General features: G+C 36.3%; 3 protein-coding genes across 3 annotated transcripts; 1 reads left to right on the top strand and 2 right to left on the bottom strand.

The window, feature by feature from the left end:
• Positions 1-385: 385 nt before the first annotated feature.
• On the top strand, positions 386-1,053 carry LOC132599236 (small ribosomal subunit protein bTHXm). The gene has a single exon (XM_060312524.1). The coding sequence runs from the start codon at positions 539-541 to the stop codon at positions 785-787; it is 249 nt and encodes an 82-aa protein (XP_060168507.1). The 5' UTR covers positions 386-538; the 3' UTR covers positions 788-1,053.
• A 2,577-nt stretch (positions 1,054-3,630) lies between these two features.
• Positions 3,631-8,813, bottom strand: LOC132599235 (NADH dehydrogenase [ubiquinone] 1 beta subcomplex subunit 9). The gene is made up of 6 exons (XM_060312523.1): positions 8,590-8,813; positions 8,428-8,469; positions 7,442-7,523; positions 6,283-6,338; positions 4,235-4,307; positions 3,631-3,894 (listed from the first exon to the last, which is right to left on the bottom strand). The coding sequence occupies exons 1-5, from the start codon at positions 8,719-8,721 to the stop codon at positions 4,260-4,262; spliced, it is 360 nt and encodes a 119-aa protein (XP_060168506.1). The 5' UTR covers positions 8,722-8,813; the 3' UTR covers positions 3,631-3,894; positions 4,235-4,259.
• A 5,332-nt stretch (positions 8,814-14,145) lies between these two features.
• On the bottom strand, positions 14,146-20,966 carry LOC132599234 (kinesin-like protein KIN-7E). Its single transcript, XM_060312522.1, has 15 exons — positions 20,811-20,966; positions 20,319-20,393; positions 19,479-19,778; positions 19,000-19,089; positions 18,797-18,897; positions 18,525-18,638; positions 18,376-18,457; positions 18,204-18,271; positions 18,005-18,070; positions 17,787-17,911; positions 17,101-17,428; positions 16,624-16,728; positions 15,706-16,545; positions 14,921-15,216; positions 14,146-14,674 (listed from the first exon to the last, which is right to left on the bottom strand). Exons 3-15 carry the CDS (start codon positions 19,699-19,701, stop codon positions 14,356-14,358), a joined length of 2,757 nt encoding a protein of 918 aa, XP_060168505.1. The 5' UTR covers positions 19,702-19,778; positions 20,319-20,393; positions 20,811-20,966; the 3' UTR covers positions 14,146-14,355.
• Positions 20,967-23,685: the final 2,719 nt, after the last annotated feature.

Genomic DNA, 23,685 nt, shown 5'->3' with positions numbered 1-23,685 from the left:
CTGTGCGTGAAAGGACCAAAGTGTAAATGTAAACTTTGGCCCTTTCACGCACAGATTTTGTGCGTGAAGCCTACTTTGATTTTTTTTTTTTTAACGGGTTAGTTTGATTCCAAAAAAAAATTTTGGGTTAAAAAAGTTTCGGACCCTAATGTGTACATATTACTTGTTGTGGCACTGGCAACGATGTTCAAAAGCGAGTAAACTTATTTCTTTCATTTTGGTGAAAAATCAAAATATTTTCTAGCAATCTCAAACCTCAGTAAATTGACTTGTTTTAATGGGAAAAAAAAGAAAAGAAAAAGGTGACATGTTTTAATTTTCTAAAAGTATTACTGAAATATATAGTATATAATTAAACCCCTAATAATAAAAATCATCCACAATTACAATTTACCCAATATTTGAACATGAAACAAAAACCGACTCTCATAAAATCACAAAATCAAATCGAAAAACCTTAATGAGACTATACTATATTTCCCCTTGTATTCATTTTATAAATAAATATATTTCAGTTCAGGTCTAGGGTTTAACGAAAATGGCGATGACACAGTGGTGGAGAATGATGACGATGGCTGCTGTGGAACAACGAATGACGTACTCATCAGCTGCGATGGGAGGTCCGATCCTGTGTGGTCGAGGGGACAAGAGGACAAAGAAAGGGAAGAGATTCAAAGATTCATATGGAAATTCGAGACCTAAAAAGGAGAAGAAGATTGAACGCATTAAGGATAAAGTTGAGGTTCCCAGGTCTACCCCTTGGCCTCTTCCCTTCAAATTAATCTGACTGTACCCCTTGGCCTTGTTTTGTTTTACTATGAATGTATTCACCTCTTAAGACGTTTAGGTGTTCAGTCTTGTGTTTCAGTTCTTTTGTTCAAGCTTTGCATACAAAGGTTATGGCATTCTAGAATTAGGATTTGAGAATAAATTGCTGAATTATACTATTGGTTATTTGATGTCGAAACTCATGAAATTTGCTGGATTTAGTTGGGGTTAGCTATGTGAATCATAGTTTTGACTATTGACCTAATGCCAAGACTCCTTTTTTTATCCGGTTTCGGGACTGTTATGCTTTCACATGTACAATTTTAGTCCAGAAAGCTGAAGATCCAAAATGGGATTAGTTCGGCAATATTTTAAAGACTAGGCGTTCAGTATTGTGTTTTCAATTGTTTTGTTTTGTTTTGCAATTTGCATACAAAAGAGCTATTATATGGCATACTGGAATTAGGAGTTGAAAATAAATTATGAATTATATTGCTGTTTCATGAAGGGCACTGTGATTAAATTGGTGCCTTATTGGAACTCGCTTTTGGTTATTTGATATCAATACTCAACTCAACTACTCCTCAATCCCAATTTAGTTGGAGTCAAATCATAGTTTGGCTATTTTTAATTATGCTAACCGTGGACTTAATGCAAACCCTCCTGTTTTATTCGCATTTGGGATTGTTATGCTTTGCATATGGGAAATTTTAGTCCAGGAAACTGAAGATCCTAAATGGGATTAGTTCAGCTACTGCTAATTTTCTGCATCTCCGTTGCCCAACTTTGGGGTGTAAGAGATACTTTTTGCTGTAATCAACCTGCAGGAGATATTGTGGTGTGATGTTTATCTGCTTTCCTTGGTTCATATGACTTTATGAGCTGATCTAGTCTTGTGTCTGACCTAGATAGTGTGAGATTCAATTGAAATATAAACCAATGGGGAAACAAGGATATGGATTTTCTTTCTTCATAATGCCATTAGGAGTTGCTGGCTCCAACTACACATCTACTTTTAGAGCTAGCATTTAAAACGTAAGACAAAAGTGTTATAGGCGTATCTGGGAGGATGGAGTGAATTGGCTGGATGACATCTGCAGGCGAGAATTCTATAGCTCAACATTGAACTTCCAACTTCTTAATGTTCTCTCCTATTGGCAGTGTGAGATTCCAGTTAAAATATAAACCAATGGGGAAACCAGGATATGGATTTGATTTTCTTCATATTACCAATAGTAGTTGCTAGCTCGAAGGGTGCATCTCTAGTTGTAAAACTTGGCCATTTATGACGGACAACGGAAGTGTTCTCATGTATAGGCGTATTGAGGATGGAGTAAGTTAGCTGGATGAAAATCTGCAGGAAGAGAATTCTGCAGCTATCAGAATTGAACTTCATGTTTTGATGTGTGTGAAATCTAGCCTCCCGATTTCTCTAAAATTGAAGCTGAGCCAGAGATCGGCTCTCTATTGGCAGTTTTGCATCTCATCAGATCAACTGTCGGAGAGATCAAAGAAAGTACTGTTTTACGTGTTGTTACTTAAGACTGGAATCAGACATTGGAAAACGAATGATCACTTAGGCCCGACGACACCTAGAGTTGTCACGGTGAGTTAGAGCTTAAAGCCACATATATGTCCATTTTGCCCCTCTTTTGCTTCAGTGAATTAGAGCGTAAAGCCACATATATGTCCCTTTTGCCCCTCTTTTGCTTCGTCAATCTAATTTGTGTTATCTGTTCCTAGCAACCACCCAAAAATAGTGAACCTTTCTCAAGTGAAGTTAATTGACTTGTTACTGATGCTGGAGTGCGCATAATGATGCATTCACAGCGATTTGAAGTGAAGGCAAAAGAGTGTAGTTGTGCATATACGCAGGATGATCTCGTCTCTATTTGAATTGATATATGACAGAGAGAACTGAAAGGAGATAATCAATTGTGATGTTAATTGTTAATGATTCGGCCAATTACTGCTTCCTACTGAAATTAATCTTATTATGTAGACATTGTGATACATACATTGTGCAGAGAAATGTGTTTGCATCGTTCTTATGGATGGAACATGCAACACAAGATACTAGCACATCTTTTGAAAAGGTAGGCGAAATCATGCTTCTTTCATAGCCTAAAGGTAGCTCTTATAGGCAACCGTGAAAGTGCATCTGAAAGGATGATTTTTGGTTGGATTTTTCTTTCATTCATTTGTTATCCAAGGATAAATCATTTGCAAAATGGTTATGATACATCAGGTGATTTTGAAAGAATCACATTTTAGTTGATTGAACCCGCTCTTAACAATTTAACTTGGGCGTAATAAATTTGGATATCTCTACTGGAGAGAAATTTCATTTGAAGGCTTTCTTCATGCGAAGCCAGTAAAAGATTATTATTTTAGATCTAATAATAATGACCCCATTCCATTATTACACCTAAAAAACACTTCCCTTTGTGGCTTGTTGCCACAAAACACTGTACAGTTTAAAATGACAGTTTACTCAAAACCTAAGAAAATAAAAGCCCAAATCATTTGTTGATTTACCAGAGTAACGCAAGGCATCAATCTAATGCGATTGATTTGTTAGAAAATTATGCTCCTTTTTATTGCAGGACTATTGCTTCCTTCTGCTATGTATCTTTCATTTTATTGGCTATTTATTCCCTTCTAATCCAAACTACAATTTTAAGACAGAAGAATAGCATATCTGTTCCGTCTGCCAAACAAATGGGACAATTGTTTGTCCGTCATCTAGCATAAAAGGGAAGTCCACGAGATTTTAACAAGTAATTGTTCAGACAACAGTATCACAACACTTGTCCCCCAAAAAAGGTAACATTCGAATCATGATTACCGAAACCTGATAAATTGCAATCCAAACAAATCCTCACATTTATCTATTTCAAATTCAAAATCTGACATTTATTTTTGCAATTCTTGGTTTGCAGCTCACAGTTGCTAAACGGTCAAATTAAGGCAAGCATCGTGCCATGCCAATTCCCATTTCTCTAAACTCAAACCAGAAAACATATTTAACGTCTCATTGTTCAAAGTTAGCGAAGCAGATGTAATCACTAAAAAAAAAAGACGAGACTGGATGCGACTCTCCCTCCATGCCTGCACTTCCTGAATCTGCCACCCAAAATATGAAAATATTTAATCAAATGGCAAAATTACAAATATAGATTGTTATCAATTCACTGCAGATGTCGTATATGCCCGTAGCTGAAAATACTTTACTAAAATGTTAAAATTTATCGGACCAATTTAATCTATATTTTTGCTGTTCAAATTTTGTACCTGCACCACATTAACCTCAAAAGATGCATCACTCCCCTTTTTTCTGGTTAAGGTGTCTCCATTTTTTATTTTTTTTTGGTGTGTGTTTGGGGAGAGCAACGGAGGAGATAAACATGATGAAACTATTGGTCACAGCAAATATGTGAAGATGCACGAGTTAACATGATTCTACCTTTTATTCATTTCATGGGAGAATATCATACTAGTTCAGCCTCTTCCTTGCCATAGTCATACACTATCTCAATCTGCATCAAGAGCCAAGGAGTTCTTAAACATTAAAGGATCCATGAAGTCTGCTTGGTGTAACAACAATATAAGAAGAGCAAAAAAACAAAAGTATTCTCGATTCTGTAGGGTAGTAATGAACTCGATCATGGCTTCTGTGACATTTACATAAACTCCATGTTACACCAAAAACAAACTAATTAATACAGTAGTATTGTAACTTCATAGTCCAAAAGACACCAAAGTGATGGCATTGGACCATACAAATCCAACAAGTTTTACCCTTCTTTTATTTTGTTGTTCCTGATCCCTCAAAGGGGATACTTTTTTGGGGTCAAACATGGTCCTAAAATGGAAGAGTTCTGGATTCAGATCATTTATTTACATATCGAGTTAGGTTGAGTGGGTCTGAGGAGAGAGAGCATAGAGGTAGGTGTAACATTTGGACCAACATCAATCTAGATCTAACCCACTCCAACACTGATCTTTTGGACCAGAACTACTCCCAATTGAAATTACTCCAAGATGAAGGGAAGTACATGGAAATGTGGTTTAGTGAGTCCCTCGATAAGGAAATGGAAAATTGGGACCAGAAATATGGCAGCACCCCATCCTGAAGACTGAAAGGCAGGGAACTGCACAGCGATGACACAAAAAAAAAAAAAAATGAAAGAGCACAGGGCTGGCCTGGTGGCATCAATACAATTAGAAGTTTGATCTTGCTGTGTTGAACACCAAAATATAGGGGAAGACGATGCACAAGGACCGGCAGAGACATGCCCGTGGAGCAGAAGAGGAGATAGAAACAGAAGGCTTTTGTGCTTGCCAATGAAAGCAACTATCTGGAGAACTGATGTTGAATATAACTCAGCTTCAGGTGTTGGATGTCATTGCAAGAAATGGATGTTAATAGGTTCGGGTTGGAAGAGGAAGAGGCTAGGTAGGCGAAAGCATGAACTGCAAACACTGGAAGGCCATGTCGGTTATCATATCAGACAAATTGAGATTGGTTAATATAGAAGAATAGCACAGTGCTTTGAGATTTTGTGCGTGGGTTGATGTACATATCTATGAGCGAAAAAGAATGTGGCCCTATGTAGCATCCCCTGAACCTTTTCTAATACAATTCACTAATCAAAAACATTACATCTCTCACCCTACTAATCAAGCTGGGTCAAATAAGGACACAAACTTCTATGGAGATTGGAGGGAGCAGAAAACCAAAATACTCCTATCACAACATGCGTATCCTGCTTTGCTTCCTACTATCCTAGATTTCCATGTAAATAATTAACAATAATACACTAAGAGCCCGTTTGGATTGGCTTATAAGTTGCTTATAAGCTGTTTTCAGCTTTTTTGAGTGTTTGGCTGGCCAGCTTAAAGTCATTTTGTGCATAAAATAAGCTCAAAAAAATAATTGGGCCCATTTGACTTAGTTTATCTAAAGCAGCTTATAAGCTGAAAACAACTTATAAGCCAAAAAAAAATAAGTTAGACTACCCCAAACAGGCTCTAAGTATGACATCGTATACCCATGATGTTGATGTGACATCTTTTCGATAAGTTCCCTCTTTTGACAGTTCAATATTTAACTATTTTAATATGAACAATTATTTAAAATGAACAAAAACTCTGCATGAATTGTGAATATAATTGACCTAAACACCTGCTGTAGTCATATGAATCTAGGAAAATAACGATGAAATTTCGGACAGCAATTCACGATGAGGAAATAAATATAAACTCAAGTCCTGACATTGCCGGAAAAAAAAAAAGAAAAAAAAAGAGAAATAAAAATGAACTAGCAATTTTGTAAAAACGGGTAAAATGTTTAACAGTTGAAGACTCCAGATGGTATTTGCAGAAACTGATCAAACAAAGCAAATGACTTAAGCAACTAGTGTAAGTTGACACACTGGATGTGAACAATTTAAGCAACTAGCGTAAACTGACATATCGAATGTGATGTAAATAAATTTTTAAGAAAATTACCCCTTCTGGCGGCACTGGATTTCTGTTGAACTTGGAACCACCAGGTGCCCACGGAACTGCTCATCATAGAAAGAGAAAAACTATTACCAAAAGTCTAAAACATGAAAGAGCTCATTCAACTTTCATGTTTCTGAAACTTATCACATATCCAGTGTGTCAAAAAATTAAAGAGACTTTTTTCTTTCAAGATCTAATAATAAGTTGGCTTTGTGCATGTCCCTTTTGTATCCATTCACGTAAAAACATTTACATGTCAGATGTTTAATGCTGTTAAATATTGAACAAACGTTGCGTGACCAAAAAGATAATCACATACTCCAATAAGGAAACATGCAGAAGTAAATAGGATAAGAATTAGATTAACAAAGAAGATAAAAATTCAGATAAGAAGTATCATCTAGATTTTTTTCAATTTTTTTTTTTTTAAATCCACTAGACATTTTATGATTAGACAGTCTTTTTCACGTGAAAAGCATACTCCCTGAATCCAAGAAGTGAAGACCCCAAACTCTTGGGAGCATGTGATAGATTCCAACAGAAAGTAGGCCGGCTAAAAGTTTTAAGAAAAGTTCCAATTCAACATTTCTTTTTGATAACTAAGAAATCCCTGACGTCCAATGGCGCACAGTTGAAACTCGGTAGATAATGGGCTCACTCCTCTACCCTTCTCCACTCAAAATACCAAGCTTTTCTCTGAGGTAGGGTTTGAACCTGTTGCGCCTTACCCACACATCACAAGCCCCGTCTGCAGTTGCTACTACACTGTTACATCCGGATAAAGTGACCCGTACTGGTGGAATAATTGCAATGCGACTATACCGCCTTAAAGGGAAGACAGTATACCAAGCTTGTCCCAGCAGTCAGGTTTGGTCCTCCGGGCAGCAACCCGGCCGGTATACACCCCACAGAGGAAATTGGGCTGTGAGGTGAGTAACTATATTCAGCTCTCACCACTAGACCCCGAAACCCTGGCCTAATTCAATTCAATACCTGTTTCTTATACAATACAGTCTCCGACATCGTATCTAACATGTTTAGTTCAGAGGGTTGAAATCCAGTTTACTGAAAGCATGAAACTTTTAAAGAACACATAGATAGAGAGGACTCATATAGTAGACTTCAACTTGTTTTTTGTTATGAAACTCATAGAGAAACATACCGACATAAGGGTCAGGGTGCCGCCACTTATTATAGGATGCTTCACCATCGGCTATAAGTCTATCAATAGTTTCAATATCTTCCTGGATGTTAACAAACCAAAACAGAATAAATGAACTTAAAGACAAAACTGCAAAAAATCAAACATAATGCAGGAAATGTTTAACTACAGAAATACAATTCCACTAGAGTCATTTCTCATTATCCATAAAGAACTTTAATGCAGAATCCTGAGTTCAGGAAAGTAACAATTCTTGATAAGTTTTAAATCGAGACAAAACTTCAATAAGGAACTATTTATTCTTACTATATAGCAGAATCGGCTACATTGAACTCACATCATTTCCAGTATTACTTGTACATCAAAAACTAATTGTGCACGACGAATGTGATTTTGTTTCGGTCACAGATATGATAAAAAAAAATCAAGAACAAGTCACTGAGTTTAACAGTAATCATAAACTTCAGTCATATTGAGCTAAAAATATATATCCTACCATGAAAAAGACAATTTATACACTCCAAAATGTATAAGGAAAAGAAAAATGAAACGATGATTTGAGGACTCCGTCCAGTGTAAAATAAATTTATAAGCTTGACTAATACTTCTGTCATTTCATTTGATACTTCACTTGGGTCGAGCTCGTCGCATCGGGCTTGCCTAGTGCGGGTTACCTCTTCTGTGTGGTTTGCGAGCTATTACACAGGAGCTGGGTTTACCCTGTGCGCACCCGAAGGGTAGCCGCTGCGGCTCCCATGTCATAAAAAATAAAAAAAATAAAAATTGATACTTCACTCAAGGCGAATTCTTTTTTTTTTTGATGCATACATCGTCAAAACATTTCACATGAACAAATCGCTCTGTATAACACTAAAACATAACCTTCAATCTCAACATCGAGCTAAAAATGACAATTTTTTTATAACTACCGTTCTGGTAAACATAAAAATCACAAAAAAAAAAGGATAAGGAAAATGAAAACAAACCACTTTTCGGTTGGCCTCGAATCTCTCCCTTAGGGCATCCGCCTGAACCAAATAAACAAAACGAATCACCGTGTTAATTAGTAAAAAAAAACACGAATATATTTATAAATCGTATGAAGGAAACTTGGAAAATCGAAACCCTAGGAATGAAAAGATTAATACATCAGGATAGAAGAGATGACGATGGACGGCCCAATTAAGAGTGTCTCTGAGAGCACGCCTGTAGAGGATTCGAACCCTCTCCCTTTGCGCTGCTCTTCTAGCTACGAACGATATCGATGCTATTCCGCTCATCGCTTTCTCAATCTCTTTCTGTTTACTCTGTCGAAGCTCTTCCCCCTTTCTGGATCTTTCTCTTCTAAGCTAACCCCACTACGACGTCGTACCGAGCGCCTAATAATCTACCCTCTTTAACTTTGGGCGAAAATTTAACGGAAAAGGCTCAAATATGCCATCGAACTATCAGAAATTGCTCATTTATGTCACTCATTGAAAGTTTGGCTCAAATATGCCACTGCGGTTACCTTTTTGGCTCATCCATGCCATTATTCACTAACAGTGGTTTTAAAATACCAGATATGCCACGTGGCAAAAATTTATTGGTCCACGTCACTTAAATGAAAACCAGCCAAAATAAATCCTAATTAAACCAACGGAAAAGGCTCAAATATGCCATCGAACTATCAGAAATGGCTCATTTATGCCACTCGTTGAAAGTTTGGCTCAAATATGCCACTGCCGTTACCTTTTTGAGTTGTTGGATTTATGAGTCGCTGGATTTAAATAGTTGCTGGTTATTGTGGTTTGCTGGTAATAGTTGTTTGGTTGACAGAAGAAAAAAGCTGGACAAATTCCAAAGAAGGGGAAGGGAAAGGAAAAAACTGGCCAGACCTCAAGAAGCAACTGTTATGAACTTGAATTTGGTACACAACAATCTCAACAATCGGGCTTCGAAACTCAAATTGGTACTAAACTATCAATAGCATATGGACCTGATATTGGCGATGACGAAGACCCGACATTGAGGCCAAAAGTCATATCGGAAGTTGATACATTGCTGGCCATGAGGAAGACAAGAATGAGGCCACCAACTGGTGGTAAAAGGATTCAATTCACTGGAGATCCAAGCGGAGTGTCAAAAAGGTAACGGCAGTGGCATATTTGAGCCAAACTTTCAACGAGTGGCATAAATGAGCCATTTCTGATAGTTCGATGGCATATTTGAGCCTTTTCCGTTGGTTTAATTAGGATTTATTTTGGCTGGTTTTCATTTAAGTGACGTGGACCAAAAATTTTTTGCCACGTGGCATATCTGGTATTTTAAAATCACCGTTAGTGAATAATGGCATGGATGAGCCAAAAAGGTAACGGCAGTGGCATATTTGAGCCAAACTTTCAACGAGTGACATAAATGAACAATTTCTGATAGTTCGATGACATATTTGAGCCTTTTCCGAAAATTTAATTACAGGTGACTTTTAAGTTTGGAAATTACTAGAGGTGACTTGTAGGGACCACATCAAGTCAAAATTCAATTAAATTTGACATTAAGAAAATTGAGATTGAAAATGTATTTTGCCAAACTTATGAGACAGCTCAATTTCCCTGAGCACTATGATTCCTCTTATAGAATCATGGACCTCAACTTCTACCATCACTGTCGCAACAGGTACTTAGGATTGTTCGATAAGTCTACAAATGTGGGTGTCGTGCCCTATGATCAAAGACTTGCTCTCTTTAGGTGGGACGATGATGGTTTCACTTTTCCCAGAGGTAGTGTGCCCTACCCAGGTGGCTGCGAATGGATTGGTGCCAAAAGGATCATAGCTGTCATGAATATTAATGACAACCATTTTGTCACTGTTGAGATCATCATTGAGGAGGGTATCATAAATGATTATGATTGCAACATCCCATGTAATGAAGACAGTGCTTTCTTTTGCCACATGCAGCCATTAATGGATTTGTTCCCCAAGTTGCTAAAGCAGAGTGGCATGTTCTTACACTTACCTGAAAAGTTGCTGAATGAATCATGGAAGTTTGTTCTGAAGAAAGATATCCCCCGCAATGAGACCAATAAGGCATGTGCTTCCTGGTCACTTGCTTTTGTTGAAGCTTTGCTTACCCGCACGAATATGACCAAGCCCGATACCTTATTGAGTGACAATACTGTGGAGAGGATGCAATGGAGGTGGGCTTGTGGAATTATTGATAAGGTGTTGAAGCCCTAATGTCGGGACAAACAATTTCTCTTAAATTATGTTTGCATTAAACAATTTCTCTCATATTTCGCTTGCATTTGAATTATGGTGGATGAACACATTATGTAAATTTGTTAAATATATATTCTATGCTCAGTACCCTTATATATTGTTTAAGTTGTTTCAGTAGTTTTACGCAAGTGACAGATATATTGGAACAAATACCTAAATTGTTGGTAAAAATAAAACAACTAGTGCAAATATTGCAACAGATGTGAAGATGTTGCAACAAGTAAGAATCTGTTGGAGCATATGGACCTTCTGTTGCAAATAATCCAGCAGCTGCTGAAGATGTTGCAACAAGTAAGGAATCTGTTGGAACATATGGATCTTCTGTTGCAATAATTTACTTAGTTGTTGCAACAAGTAAGGCATCTGTTGGAACATATGGATCTTCTGTTGCAACAATTTACTTAGTTGTTGCAATAAGTAAGGCATCTGTTGGAACATATGGATCTTCTGTTGCAAATAATCCAGCAGCTGCTGAAGATGTTGCAACAAGTTAGGAATCTGTTGGAACATATGGATCTTCTGTTGCAACAATTTACGTAGTTGTTGCAACAAGTAAGGCATCTGTTGGAACATATGGATCTTCTGTTGCAACAATTTACGTAGTTGTTGCAACTTGTAAGGCATCTATTGGAACATATGGATCTTCTATTGCAAATAATCCAACAGGCAACAGCTGCTGAAGATGTTGCAACAAGTAAGGAATTTGTTGGAACATATGTATCTTTTGTTGCAACAATTTACGTAGTTGTTGCAACAATGTACTTGCAAATTGATTAAGCATTCCATTGTTCATCACTAAATATGATTGATTTCCTTTGTTTATCACTAAATATGAGTGAATCGAGTAGTTCACATCAATTCACTCTAATGATCACTCGATTTAGTGCATGCTAACTTAGGAGATCCTCTTTGCTGACTCAAAATATACCAAATTGATTAAGTATGTCATTGTTTATCACTAAATATGGTTGATTTCCTTTGTTTATCACTAAATATGGGTGAATCAAGCAGTTCACATCAATTCACTCTGATGATCACTCGATTTAGTGCATGCTGACTTAGGAGATCCTCTTTGCTGACTCAAAATACATCAAATTGATTAAGTATTCCATTGTTTATCACTAAATATGGTTGATTTCCTTTGTTTATCACTAAATATGGGTGAATCGAGTAGTTGATCACTAAATATGGGTGAACCAAGTAGTATCTGTTGCAGCAAGTATAGTATCTGCTGCAGCATGTGAGGAATCTGTTGCAACAACTATAGTATCTATTGCAGCGGCTATAGTATCCGTTGCAGCAAGTACAGTATCTGTTGCAGCACATGTAGAATATGTTGCAACAATTGTAATATCTGTGCAGCAAATGATTAAGTTTTTGAACAAATCCTTACTCTTGTTGGATAAAACACAAGTTGTAACACATAACTTAGTTGAAAAAACACCAACATGTAACTTGGTTGTTGCAACAGATTTATTACTTGCTGGAAGTTAAACATAAATTACCATGCTAAGAAACAATAACATTACAATGTCATAAAGTTCCAACAGATAACTATTATTAAAGCATAATGCAATTTACAACTATGGAGCATCTAGGCTTGGACATGTTATTTTTTTATGGCCAGTTGTTTTGTATAAGGAGCATTTGTTTTTTCTCGTTGGAAATGATTCCCCGATTCCACGCCTCGTCTTTGTCTGCCTTCTTCCGGGTTTGCTTGGATCAACATATGGAGGAGGTATCTCTCTCTAAAATCTCCAAAGAAACTTCCCAAGATTCTTCAGAAGGCACAGGACAAATTTCCTCACAATAGGCAATTATGTAATTCTCCACCTTATAATATGGAGATGAGTAGTCATAAATCCGTCTTCCAAAGTCGTCACCATATTGGACACGAAGCGTTGCCATTGCATGTGGACAAGGTATTTTGTCCAGGTCAAAAACTCTACAAGTACAAGATCTACTTTGCAGATCGATTGTCGCAACTGCACCGTGACCGATGACGCTGAACTTGTAGTTGGCTATTTGATGGGCTAACAACTTGTTCCCCAAGTTGACAAATTTTGAAAAAAAAATTCAACTGAAGGAACAAAGATGTTTGGTGAGTCGATGAACTCCGTACGTCTCTCATGATTTTTTTTTTTGCAAATCTCCTGTTTATGGCATCAAATAAAGAAGTAACGGGAAATTCTCTTTCAACATTGAACATTGAATTCACCGACTCAGCAATGTTTGACGTCATAAGATTATACTTGTGAAAATAAACAATAACGTAATCCTTAACGTACAAACGATTATAGTTGTTGGAAAATATCAAACAGCTGCTTAAATATCAAACAGATGTGTTACTTGTTGGAGAGAGCTTCAGTTATTGTCTCTGTGTCATACCAAAATGCAACAACTAAGTAAGTTATTGGAACAACTAATTTACCTGTTGCAACAAGTGATTTAGTTGTTCCAACAGATGTGTTACTTGTTGGAAAGAGCTTCAGTTATTGTCTCTATGTTATACCAAAATGCAACAACTAAGTGAGTTGTTGGAACAACTAAATTACCTGTTGCAACAAGTGAGTTAGTTGTTCCAACAGATGTGTTACTTGTTGGAGAGAGATTCAGTTATCGTCTCTGTGTCATAACAAAATGCAACAACTAAGTGAGTTGTTGGAACAATAAATTACCTGTTGCAACAAGTGAGGTAGTTGTTCCAACAGATGTGTTACTTGTTGGAGAGAGCTTCAGTTATTGTCTCTGTGTCATAACAAAATACAACAACTAAGTGAGTTGTTGGAACAACTAAATTACCTGTTTCAACAAGTGAGTTAGTTGTTCCAACAGATGTGTTACTTGTTGGAGAGAGCTTCAGTTATTGTCTCTGTGTCATAACAAAATGCAACAACTAAGTGAGTTGTTGGAACAACTAACTTACCTGTTGCAACAAGTGAGTTAGTTGTTCCAACAGATGTGTTATTTGTTGGAAAGGTAATGTATGAATACCTATTTCCGGGGAAGAATACCCTGCTCCATCTATGGAATCCAACACGTTCAAGATGTTCGGTGGCCCCAGGGACGGTATCTCTGATTTGATTGAAATGGTCATTGAACTCATCTATATTGTACGATTTTGCTACTTTATAAAATTGAGATACGACCTTCGTATTGTGAAAGGTGGTTCGGAGATTTTCCCCAAGGTGCTTCATGCAACAACCATAAGCATTTTCCCTTTAATAGAATCCGAATTATATCCTTACAAATAATTGGTAATTTTATAATGACATGATATGCCCGAAAAATTACTTGAACACTCCCTCCAATTTCAGCATAGATTGTTAAAAACGGTTTTATAATAACATGATATGCCAAAAGAATTACTTGAACAGTTTCTCCAATTCCAGAGTTAGATTTAAAACCTACCTAACAAAAATATAGCCAATGCAGAACAGCTGAGTAAATGAAAAAACATCATCTATTATCAAATATGAAACGACAAATTACATTGATTCCCAGAGTAGCATTACACCAACCTAAGCAAACTAATACGAGGAGACCATACAATCCTAATCAGTGAATTGGCCATGTATCTAATCCACCAATCCCATTCATAGTAAGACTATTGCTAAATTCACCTATAATTTTTCCTACCAAACTTTGGAAAAGCTCAGATAAGGGATGCCATACTGTTCTTCCAGCCAAAAGATCTCCTGCTCTTCCGCGGAGGTGCAATACTGAGCCCAAACATCTCCTTGAGGGCCGGACCCTGATCAGAGAACCCAATCAGCTTTGCGACAATGGCAGCACTCTCTATCACACGATTCAGATCTGTGTCACTCCAAAGATGATGAACCAGTTGGTGTCTTCTCCTTTTCGAGTTCAAACTTATGCCCCATTTCTGGTATATTTCATTCCTTTCAGCTCCAGGGAACCTTTTATATATGAGCCGACTGAGCATATCTCTCTCGCGTCTAAGAGCTTTGAGGCTGTTAAAAAATCAAGAATGATAATTGAATCATATTAGCAGATGGCTGCAGAGATGGTAGTTACACAATTTCCATGATATCAGTTACTATACATCAACTTTAAGCTAGTAATTTCAGTCTATATGTCTATGGCTCTAACAAATTTACATTGGCATCAAAATCAACACTTGCACACAAGACTAGTGTGCGCACACACCGAAAATTGGGAGGAATAACAGGAATATGAGAGCAAGGTAGAGAATATACCTTGATGCAAGCGTGATTGTCTGACCGCCTTGCACAGCTGAATTTCCATTTGAAAGTATTTCCTTGAGGAAGGAAAGTCTTCTTACCTCTACCTCCATGTAAATAGAATCCATACGGTCACCTTTAAACAGCAGGAAGAAGTATGTCCTGTGGATCAATGAAATATGGCAAGTTTGCCATAGTTCAATGATCATTTTCTGTAGCCTTCCAAATTCAAGAGGCCAATCTGAAGGAGCCTCCAACGAGTCCACTCCAACACTTTTGACGCTCCTTTTTGACTTTCCAGCCTCTTGAGCCTAACATATTTATTAATACATGTAATGAGGACAAAGTTCAGGATATTAACGGCTTTTCCGAGTCATTTAACTTTCAATTCACGAAACACAAAGAGAGACCAAGCACATCACCTAGTGAATCAACATGCGAAAAATGCATACCATATGCATCAAGTTCCGTTAAGTTATAAACTTAATGCTTACTGAACAAATAATTACACAAACAACTTACACACTATTCTAAATTTGTTATCTCTATGAGCATAATCCAATCTGAATAGTCATTTTTGCATTGGCTAGCAATGTTACCCAGTCATGCCCACCCAAAATAAGAGAAAGCAAGAACTGATCATGCAAGCAGTATTTGTCATCAATTCGACCAAAGTATAAAATGATGCACCGAAACCAAATGCTGCAACATCTGCCAGTAATTCCATGCATATAACAAACACAAAAGCAGAAAAGAGTGAGCAACTCTAAACATATGGCTGGAACCAAGATAGTTCAAACCTGATCATGAAGCTGATTATCATAATGCTTAGCCATCTCCTTCAGGCCTGCCACAAAATTGTCAACACTTGGGATATCCACATCTCCAGGGGCAATACTCCCATCCACGAAAGCACTAGCAATTGAAGACTGTGAATCGTTTCTCGATAATTTAGATCTGTTAGCACCATAAATTAATAGAGGAAGTTTCCAGTGCTTCCGTTCAGGTTTTCCTGTAAAATCCTTATCTAGTACATTAGGTGGGGTGGACTCGCTTTCTCCAACTGTCTCAGAGTCAGGTGAAAGTGAGCCAAGCATAAAACTAGCTCTACAGCTCCTGCTTCTTGTTAATTTCCGGCTTCTAGAATCTGATATACTTGTTGAAAGGGCAGGTGAAGAAGACTCATCAGGGAAAGGTCTGACAAGAGAACTGATTGTATTCTGGATATCTTGCATTTTCTGCTCCCAGGCCCCATGAAGAGAACGACTGCTGGTGCTGCTTGCTTGTCCAAGTAACACTGGTGATTGCTGTTGGAGGTCAGAATGTCTGATACTGGAAGCAGGAGGCATTGACATTCTTTCTCCATACTCGGTGTCTGACAAGCTGATGGATTCAAAGGTTTGCTTTTCACTAGACTCGTCCATCTCAATACATCGAACTTCCTTGCAATGGTCATCGGAATCTTCTCCTGTCAAATTTGCAGATTCTTTGCCCCTCTGATGCTGATCAGCAGCAGGCACAGCAGAGGATGTAGCATCACTCTCATTGTCCCTGATGTAGGACTCCCCTACAGCTGATAAGCAAGACACAGAGCATTCATCTTCATAAGTGTTCCCTTCAGAAGGTAGACTTGATATATCCTGAAAATTTGCGAAAAATAAGTAACAGATAAAGGAACATCTCTAATGGATAATTCAAACAGGTTACTTAATACAAACCTTTTGGCTGGAGGTTTTATCAATTTTAATAGTCTGCAGCAAATCCTCAACCCTCGATTGAGCAAGATCACGTTGCTTAGTTAGTTCCCTGACTTGTTTCTCTAGCTGCAGATTTTACCAGATAAACTATGTAAACATTCCATGAACAAACGAATGTCATGTCTAATTGGACTCCATTTTAATACGATGACAAAAAAAAATTCAGATGGACAGATAAAATTGGGAATTAAAAACACTTCAATTAATATAATTCTCAGGAAACTTTGCCGTAACATGAAGCAAGGATGCTCAGACAAATTAATTGCAAATTAACTGAGTGAAGAATAAGTGAAATCAGCAGTTAGATAAAAGCCTTGGCATGAACAGAAAATAGATTAACAATTGGCTCGCCAGATCAATTCAACTGCTCGTGGTAACCAATCCAGAATCTAGTAGCTGAAATTTCCAGAAGAAGCAACAGTAGGAAAATAGACTCGCCTTTTCAATCTGCTGGTCTTTCTTTCTCAACAATACCACATGATCACAAGTAGATGTGGGGGTTTTTAACTCACTCTCTAATCTAGCCAACTCTTTCTGCAAATGCTTCACCAATGCCTTGTCAGACATTACAACATTGACTTGTGCATTAGTGGACACTTCTTTGGCACAAACGGCAAATAGAAGTGTATTTCGAGATTGTTCTACATGGCTTCGGGCAGGACTCAAGGTGCAGACTATGGCAGTTCTTGCATTTCCCCCCAAAGCAGGTTGAAGGATACGAGTTAGCTTAGAATCTCTGTAATTGACATGCCCATGTCTTCCCTTGCTGCAATTAAAAAAGGTCGTTACACGCAGTGAAGCTTCAACAATAAGGTAGCAGAAAAGATGAATTGAATGCACACATCTTGCATGTATATATAAATATTCAAAGAGTGTGATGGAAGTCTATAATGTGGTTAACCTCATTTCATGTACTGTTAAACATACACAATTCACATAGCAACACTATTAATTACCAAAAAGCTTATCTTCGCTAATCTGAGGGACGAAAAAGAAAAAAATAACCCAACTTGCAATGTGGACAGCAAAACTGAATTAATGTTTAAAGACCATTCTCAGATATGTAGCTAAGTGCAGCAGATCCAGATTTTTTAGCAACATGACTTAAGAAACAAGGAATCAACCTTAGCTTGCGAATAACAGTTCCCAAAGTCAACAAACTACGATTAATATGACAGCCTTCTTTCAGTCTTTGTCCAACTGACAGAGCCTGAGATGCACGTTCGCTTCCTGCCAGATCAACAAAATTCTGCATTCAAAAATCATAAATTTTCCATCAGCAATTCATGCGTACATGTCGAGAATGTCGATAAAATCCTAAAGTGAGCTTATTGATGCATACCACACTAGCAGAAAGAGTTGTTTTGTTGTCCTTCCCTATAAACTCACGAGCTGAACTTTCAATTGTCTGACACGGAACAACAAAAACGTATCAGAAGGATTCACACGTCTCTATTCCATGATAGTACTTTACTGATCCGGACAGAGAGAAGAACATGGCAATGATAACTTTATCCAGAAAAGAGATAGCAAGGCAATACCAGTCTAAGAATTTGATGAGATCTGGAGCTATTTTCATTAAGATAAGTCTCGCCAATTTGTCTTTGAGCTGCATAAAGACCATAAAACTAGTAAATTCTAGAGAAAATATAATAGGTGCGAGTTTCTATATTCTGATAAAAACTAAAGCGTAGAGTTGGAGATTCACACTACCTTCACATACGGACAAGAGCTCTTTCAGATGGTCCCAATCCCTTAAAGTTTCTTCTGTGAGTTTCTCAATAATGGTCCCTTTCTACAAAACTCAAAATCATTAGAAAACTTCATCTGCTCACTATTAAAACTAAGAAACAGAAACTCACCTCAGGATCATCAAGCAGCCTTAGTGGAGAACTATCTGAGCTGAGGAGGTCTCGGACAACTTCATTGTAGATCTCCATTGCAGAAAACTTCAAAACAAAAGCTCTTTCTTCGTGCTGTACAAGAGAAGGAAATATCATGTTTGCAGCAAATAAAGAACAAAAGAAGATAAGATGTAATATCTCATGCACTGCTTAAACATTCTAGGTCAAAGAACGTAATTTGATGCTATATAGAGACCATATAGGTGATTTGACAGTTAACATTAAATTACCTTTTCCATATAATCATATATATCTGCTACTGTAAACTCTGTAATTCCGTTCATTGTGTATGTCTTTCCGCTGCTTGTTTGCCCATATGCAAAGATAGTTGCTGCATAATATATTTAGGTAGTCATAGTAGTGAGTTCCTTTTCAAATGAACAGTGAATCTTCAACAAAATGTGAAAGAAAGGCATATGATTGGAACACTCACAGTTGATTCCGCTGACAACAGAAAGAGCAATGTCCTTTGTTCCTTCCTCATACACTTCCCTTGTTGAGCAATCACCTCTATATACCCTATCTAATATCAGAAGAGAAAAGCAAGAAGATATGTGTAGCATCAGTACATCATTTATAGATTGCACTTGAGCTGCCAATGAAATTACCCCAATAAATATATATGGTTCTGCAAAGTAGAACAGCACAACCCAGGAGGCTATGTTGCTCGGACTTTCCAAAAAAGTTGTCATACCCATGTCGGATCCTCCAAAATGCACTACTTTTGAACAATCCTATGCGCACCAGTCGACATTTTTGAAGAGTTCGAGCAACATAGCCAAGAAGTGATCTCAGCCAGAGTTAGCAAGCTAAAATATCCAGATCTAACCCTCAATTTACCTCTAACTAATCATTCCTCATTCTACAAAAATAGGGTCTAAATGCAAAGGCTGAAATGTTGAATTTTCTTACCGAAGGAATAAGCAGTTGGCAATCCAGACCGTTCCTGGAGACTGTTCCTATATAAGATGGTGGTCTCATTGATACACTCCCAATCTGAAACTTCATTCCTCGCGATTTCTTTTTCACTTAAAGGTCTCAACCTTACCAACACCAAGATCTTCTCTTCACCACCCAATGCAGCCCCTTGCATTTTCTCCCACTGCTTCAATTCTTCCCCACCAATAGCTCCCATTCCTATCTTTTTCCCCTTCCCCTCTTTGTAGCCACTCCAATCACATTGCCAACAATACACCCATAATTCAGGGTCACCTAAACAAAGCGTAAAAAGAAGAAAACTTTCTCACTTTCTCATATTAATGCAGCCAACAAAGAAAAGGAAAGATAATTAGAATGTTTGAGACATGGTGGTTGTGATTGTTTAAAAAATACAGTAGCTATTGACTGATTCCTAAATATACTATATTCCCACCAATGTAACTAATTGTAGAAAGTATTTAAGCAATTAACCACACGATTAGGTAGCTCAATATTGTGATTAACCACTTTGCTTAAAAAAGCACTTTGCTTAAAAACCTTAATACCAAGTTTTTTCAAGACCTAAAATTCCATAAAAAGCGCCATAACTCAATCTATATTACTTTGCTTAAAGGGGACCAGTAATATTGGGACCCAACTATGCTTCAACACCAAGTGACAGTTCTTATTCTAAGAAAAGCTTGGAACTTTCAGTAATTGTGGACCCCAAAACCTTTAAAAAATACAAAAATCTAAACAACAAATTTTGTATACAAATATACTAATATAACAAGAGAAGTTATATTATACTGACAAAAAGAGTTCACTGTTCACCTTCTTGGTTGTTTCTGCAGAAAAATAGGGACCTTAGAGATAGATAAGGTTTCAATTCAACGGTCACAACCTTCTCTGCATTTAAATAATAAAAACGTAACGTCAAATAATCTGAGATATTAAATTCTCACAGTAAAAACATATAAAAATAGTAAGATCCTAACGGTAAAAAGATCTGTTTTTTCAGATTGAGCAAACCATAACCTTGTTTTTATCAACGGCCAAAAGTATTAAAAGAACAAGATCCGGGTTATTCGATGTCAAGTAAATTGTAAACAAATTAAAAAATAAAAAGAGCTTGAAAACTGAAAAGTCTTTTTCTTCAACTGATTAAGTAACAACAGTGTGAGCTTGAAGCTTATAGTGTCGTTCTCAGTAAATGAAGATGAAGCTTTACGCGTCGAATAAAGTCAACATTAATGAATGTGAAAAAGAGAAAAAAGATGTACCAAACAGAACCAACCCATAGAACTTTAATCAACGAAATCTTACCTCCATTCTTAAAATCTCCATTAACCAAACAACAATTTCATAGAAGAAAAAAAAAACACAGTTTCAAAATATTTCCACTTCTGGCAACTGCAAGAATTTAGCGAAGGAAACAGTTTTATGGATCGAAGAGAACGTCAACGTCTTTTTTGTGTGACAGTATAATGACCGAATTAACCTCGCTTTATATGAACCACGTGACCACGTGGCTCTGGAATATCGGTGAGTAAACACGATGCTTTTATTTATCCACTAGATGAAGTGTGATTTTTTACCGTATAGATCGATGACACGTTTTACTTTTCAGTAGTGGTCCACTAAAACAACTCGAGTAATAATAAAGTCTGCGAGATTTGTGTGTGTTAAGGGACCATTTTGAGCTCTTCTTTAATTGTTGTGTTAATTTTCAATTGGTGTTACTCTTGTTTGGTCATTCTCACAAACTAAACTTTAATTAATGGGGGACCTTTTTGAATTTAGATTCACGATTCCATGAGTATTTTATTAGACAAAACATTTGTCAAAATTAGGAGTATGACTTTTGTCAAATAGCATATGATAGAACTTAGAATCATATAATATTACTTAAGGGCTTGATGTGCTTAGCACATGCCCACTTTCAAACTTACATCTTGGCATGACTATCTCCCTTCCGGCCTTTGAAACATTCGGCTCAACCGAAATAATAATAATAATTATTATCACCACAAATAATATTATAATAATAATAATAATAATAATAATAATAGTAGGTAAGTTTCAATATATAGTTTAAGAGTTCAGAGTGTCGCAACATATGGACATAACTTTGATCATATCTAATTACTCTCTCTGTCTCAAAATAGGTATCGCTTTTATGCCCATTAAAAAAAATATACAAAGTAATTTACTAAGCTATAATATATAAAGTAGTTTACTAAGTTATTTCTATTTATCAGATGATTTTTTTAGAATTAAACAAATTAAATAGAATTACTTCTTTAATGTTAAGGGTGTAGTTGGAAACACCTATCAATTTTGGTCTTGAATTCTAAAGTGATACTTATTTTGAGATAAAAATTTTTAATTTAAATTTATACTTATTTTGAGAATTTTCTTTGAGAAAGTGAATAAAAAAAAAATGCATTCATCACGGAAGGTACCAAAGAAAGAGAAATTTTATGAAAAGTTAAATGAGTGGCCATGCCCCTTGTCTGTTGAAGCAACTTCCATGTACTTTTAACAATAACTGCTTGGATTTAAAATTTTATCTTTTTCCCAAACTTATTCCAGATATACAGTGAACTTGAGTTAAAACAACACATAATGATCACCTACTTTAATATAACGCCACAGCAGATATAGGTTCTCATTTCGAATTTCACAGTTACCGTTATTAAAGAATATTTCACGTAATTGACCATGAAAAGGAAAATTAACAATGCACATTAAATATGTATTGTAGACAATTAGGTAAATAAAGAAAAAAAATCAATAACTTAAATCTTTTAAATGAAATAGACTTCGCTTCAACATAATAAAATTACACTAATAGTACTAGTGTACGAACAACAACTACAACATTGCCCATTTACCCTGTGTAATTTCACAGGTAAGATCTAGGAAAGGGATTGTGTACGCAACCTTATCTAACCTGTTAGGGTAGAGAGGTTGTTTGAGGTAGACGTCTTATCAGTGTATACAACTTAAATAAATTATATTTCATATAATGATGATTCACTTCCCGCCAGGAGAAAAGGAACGGGGAGAAGGCCTTTAATTTGGAATCCGCGACTTAAATAGCACAAAAAAAAAAAGTTGAACTAAACTAGTACAAAAAAAAAAAAAAGAACATAAGTAGTATTCACGCACGAATTTCGTGCGTGAAAGGACCAAACTGCAAAAACACAGTTTTGGCCTTTCACGCACGAATTTTGTGCGCGAATGGGGTCATCAAAAAAAAAAAAAGGAACATTAGTAGTCACGCATGAATTTTGTGCGTTAATGTTGGGGCTTTTTTTTTTTTTTTTTTTTTTTGCGTTTACCTTTCCAATCACGTTTTTTTCATACTTTGGGCAAAGATTAGTCATGTTTTAAAATCCCAAAATATCAATATTTTATATAAAACTTAATATCTTTTTTTGCGTACAATAATGTCGGCTCACTACATGAAGTCCACCTAAACGTTTGGATCGTCATTTTAGGGGTTCTAAAGTGCCCCGAAGCAAGTTTTGAAACTTGTAATATTTATAGGGTTTTGATTTAAGTGTTTTATTATATTTGAATGTACAAATTTAAATATTTGATTTAATAATAATTCATCCAATACGAGAGGTCTATACTAATTAAAAAATAATTCATTCTATTTAATTACAATACTAATTCAAAGCAATACAATAATAAATTACAACAACTTTCTGTGCGTGAAAGTGCAACAACTTACAACTTTAGGTGTAAGTTGTTGCACTTTCACGCACAGATTTTAGGGTTTAGTTGTAAGTTGTTGCACTTTCATGCACAGAAAGTTGTTGTAATTTATTATTGTATTGCTTTGAATTAGTATTGTAATTAAATGGAATGAATTATTTTTTAATTAGTATAGACCTCTCGTATTGGATGAATTATTATTAAATCAAATATTTAAATTTGTACATTCAAATATAATAAAACACTTAAATCAAAACCCTATAAATATTACAAGTTTCAAAACTTGCTTCGGGGCACTTTAGAACCCCTAAAACGACGATCCAAACGTTTAGGTGGACTTAATGTAATGAGGCGACATTATTGTATGCAAAAAAAGATATTATGTTTTATATAAAATATTAATATTTTGGGATTTTAAAACATGACTAATTTTTGCCCAAAGTATGGAAAAAAACGTGATTAGAAAGGTAAC

This window comes from Lycium barbarum, chromosome 6 (genome assembly GCF_019175385.1).
Source record: "Lycium barbarum isolate Lr01 chromosome 6, ASM1917538v2, whole genome shotgun sequence".
Lineage (NCBI taxonomy): Eukaryota > Viridiplantae > Streptophyta > Magnoliopsida > Solanales > Solanaceae > Lycium > Lycium barbarum.
This window is presented reverse-complemented; position numbering and strand designations above follow the sequence as displayed.

Coding starts and splice junctions, on each gene's coding strand:
- LOC132599236 (XM_060312524.1), top strand. CDS start 539: ATGGCGATGACACAGTGGTGGAGAATGATGACGATGGCTGCTGTGGAA.
- LOC132599235 (XM_060312523.1), bottom strand. CDS start 8,721: ATGAGCGGAATAGCATCGATATCGTTCGTAGCTAGAAGAGCAGCGCAA. Junction 8,470..8,589: donor GTCATCTCTTCTATCCTGAT/GTATTAATCTTT, acceptor TATTTGGTTCAG/GCGGATGCCCTAAGGGAGAG. Junction 4,308..6,282: donor ATCCAGTGCCGCCAGAAGGG/GTAATTTTCTTA, acceptor CTCTTGATGCAG/ATTGAGATAGTGTATGACTA.
- LOC132599234 (XM_060312522.1), bottom strand. CDS start 19,701: ATGGGAGCTATTGGTGGGGAAGAATTGAAGCAGTGGGAGAAAATGCAA. Junction 18,639..18,796: donor TATATGATTATATGGAAAAG/GTAATTTAATGT, acceptor TCTCTTGTACAG/CACGAAGAAAGAGCTTTTGT. Junction 16,546..16,623: donor ATAAAACCTCCAGCCAAAAG/GTTTGTATTAAG, acceptor GCAAATTTTCAG/GATATATCAAGTCTACCTTC.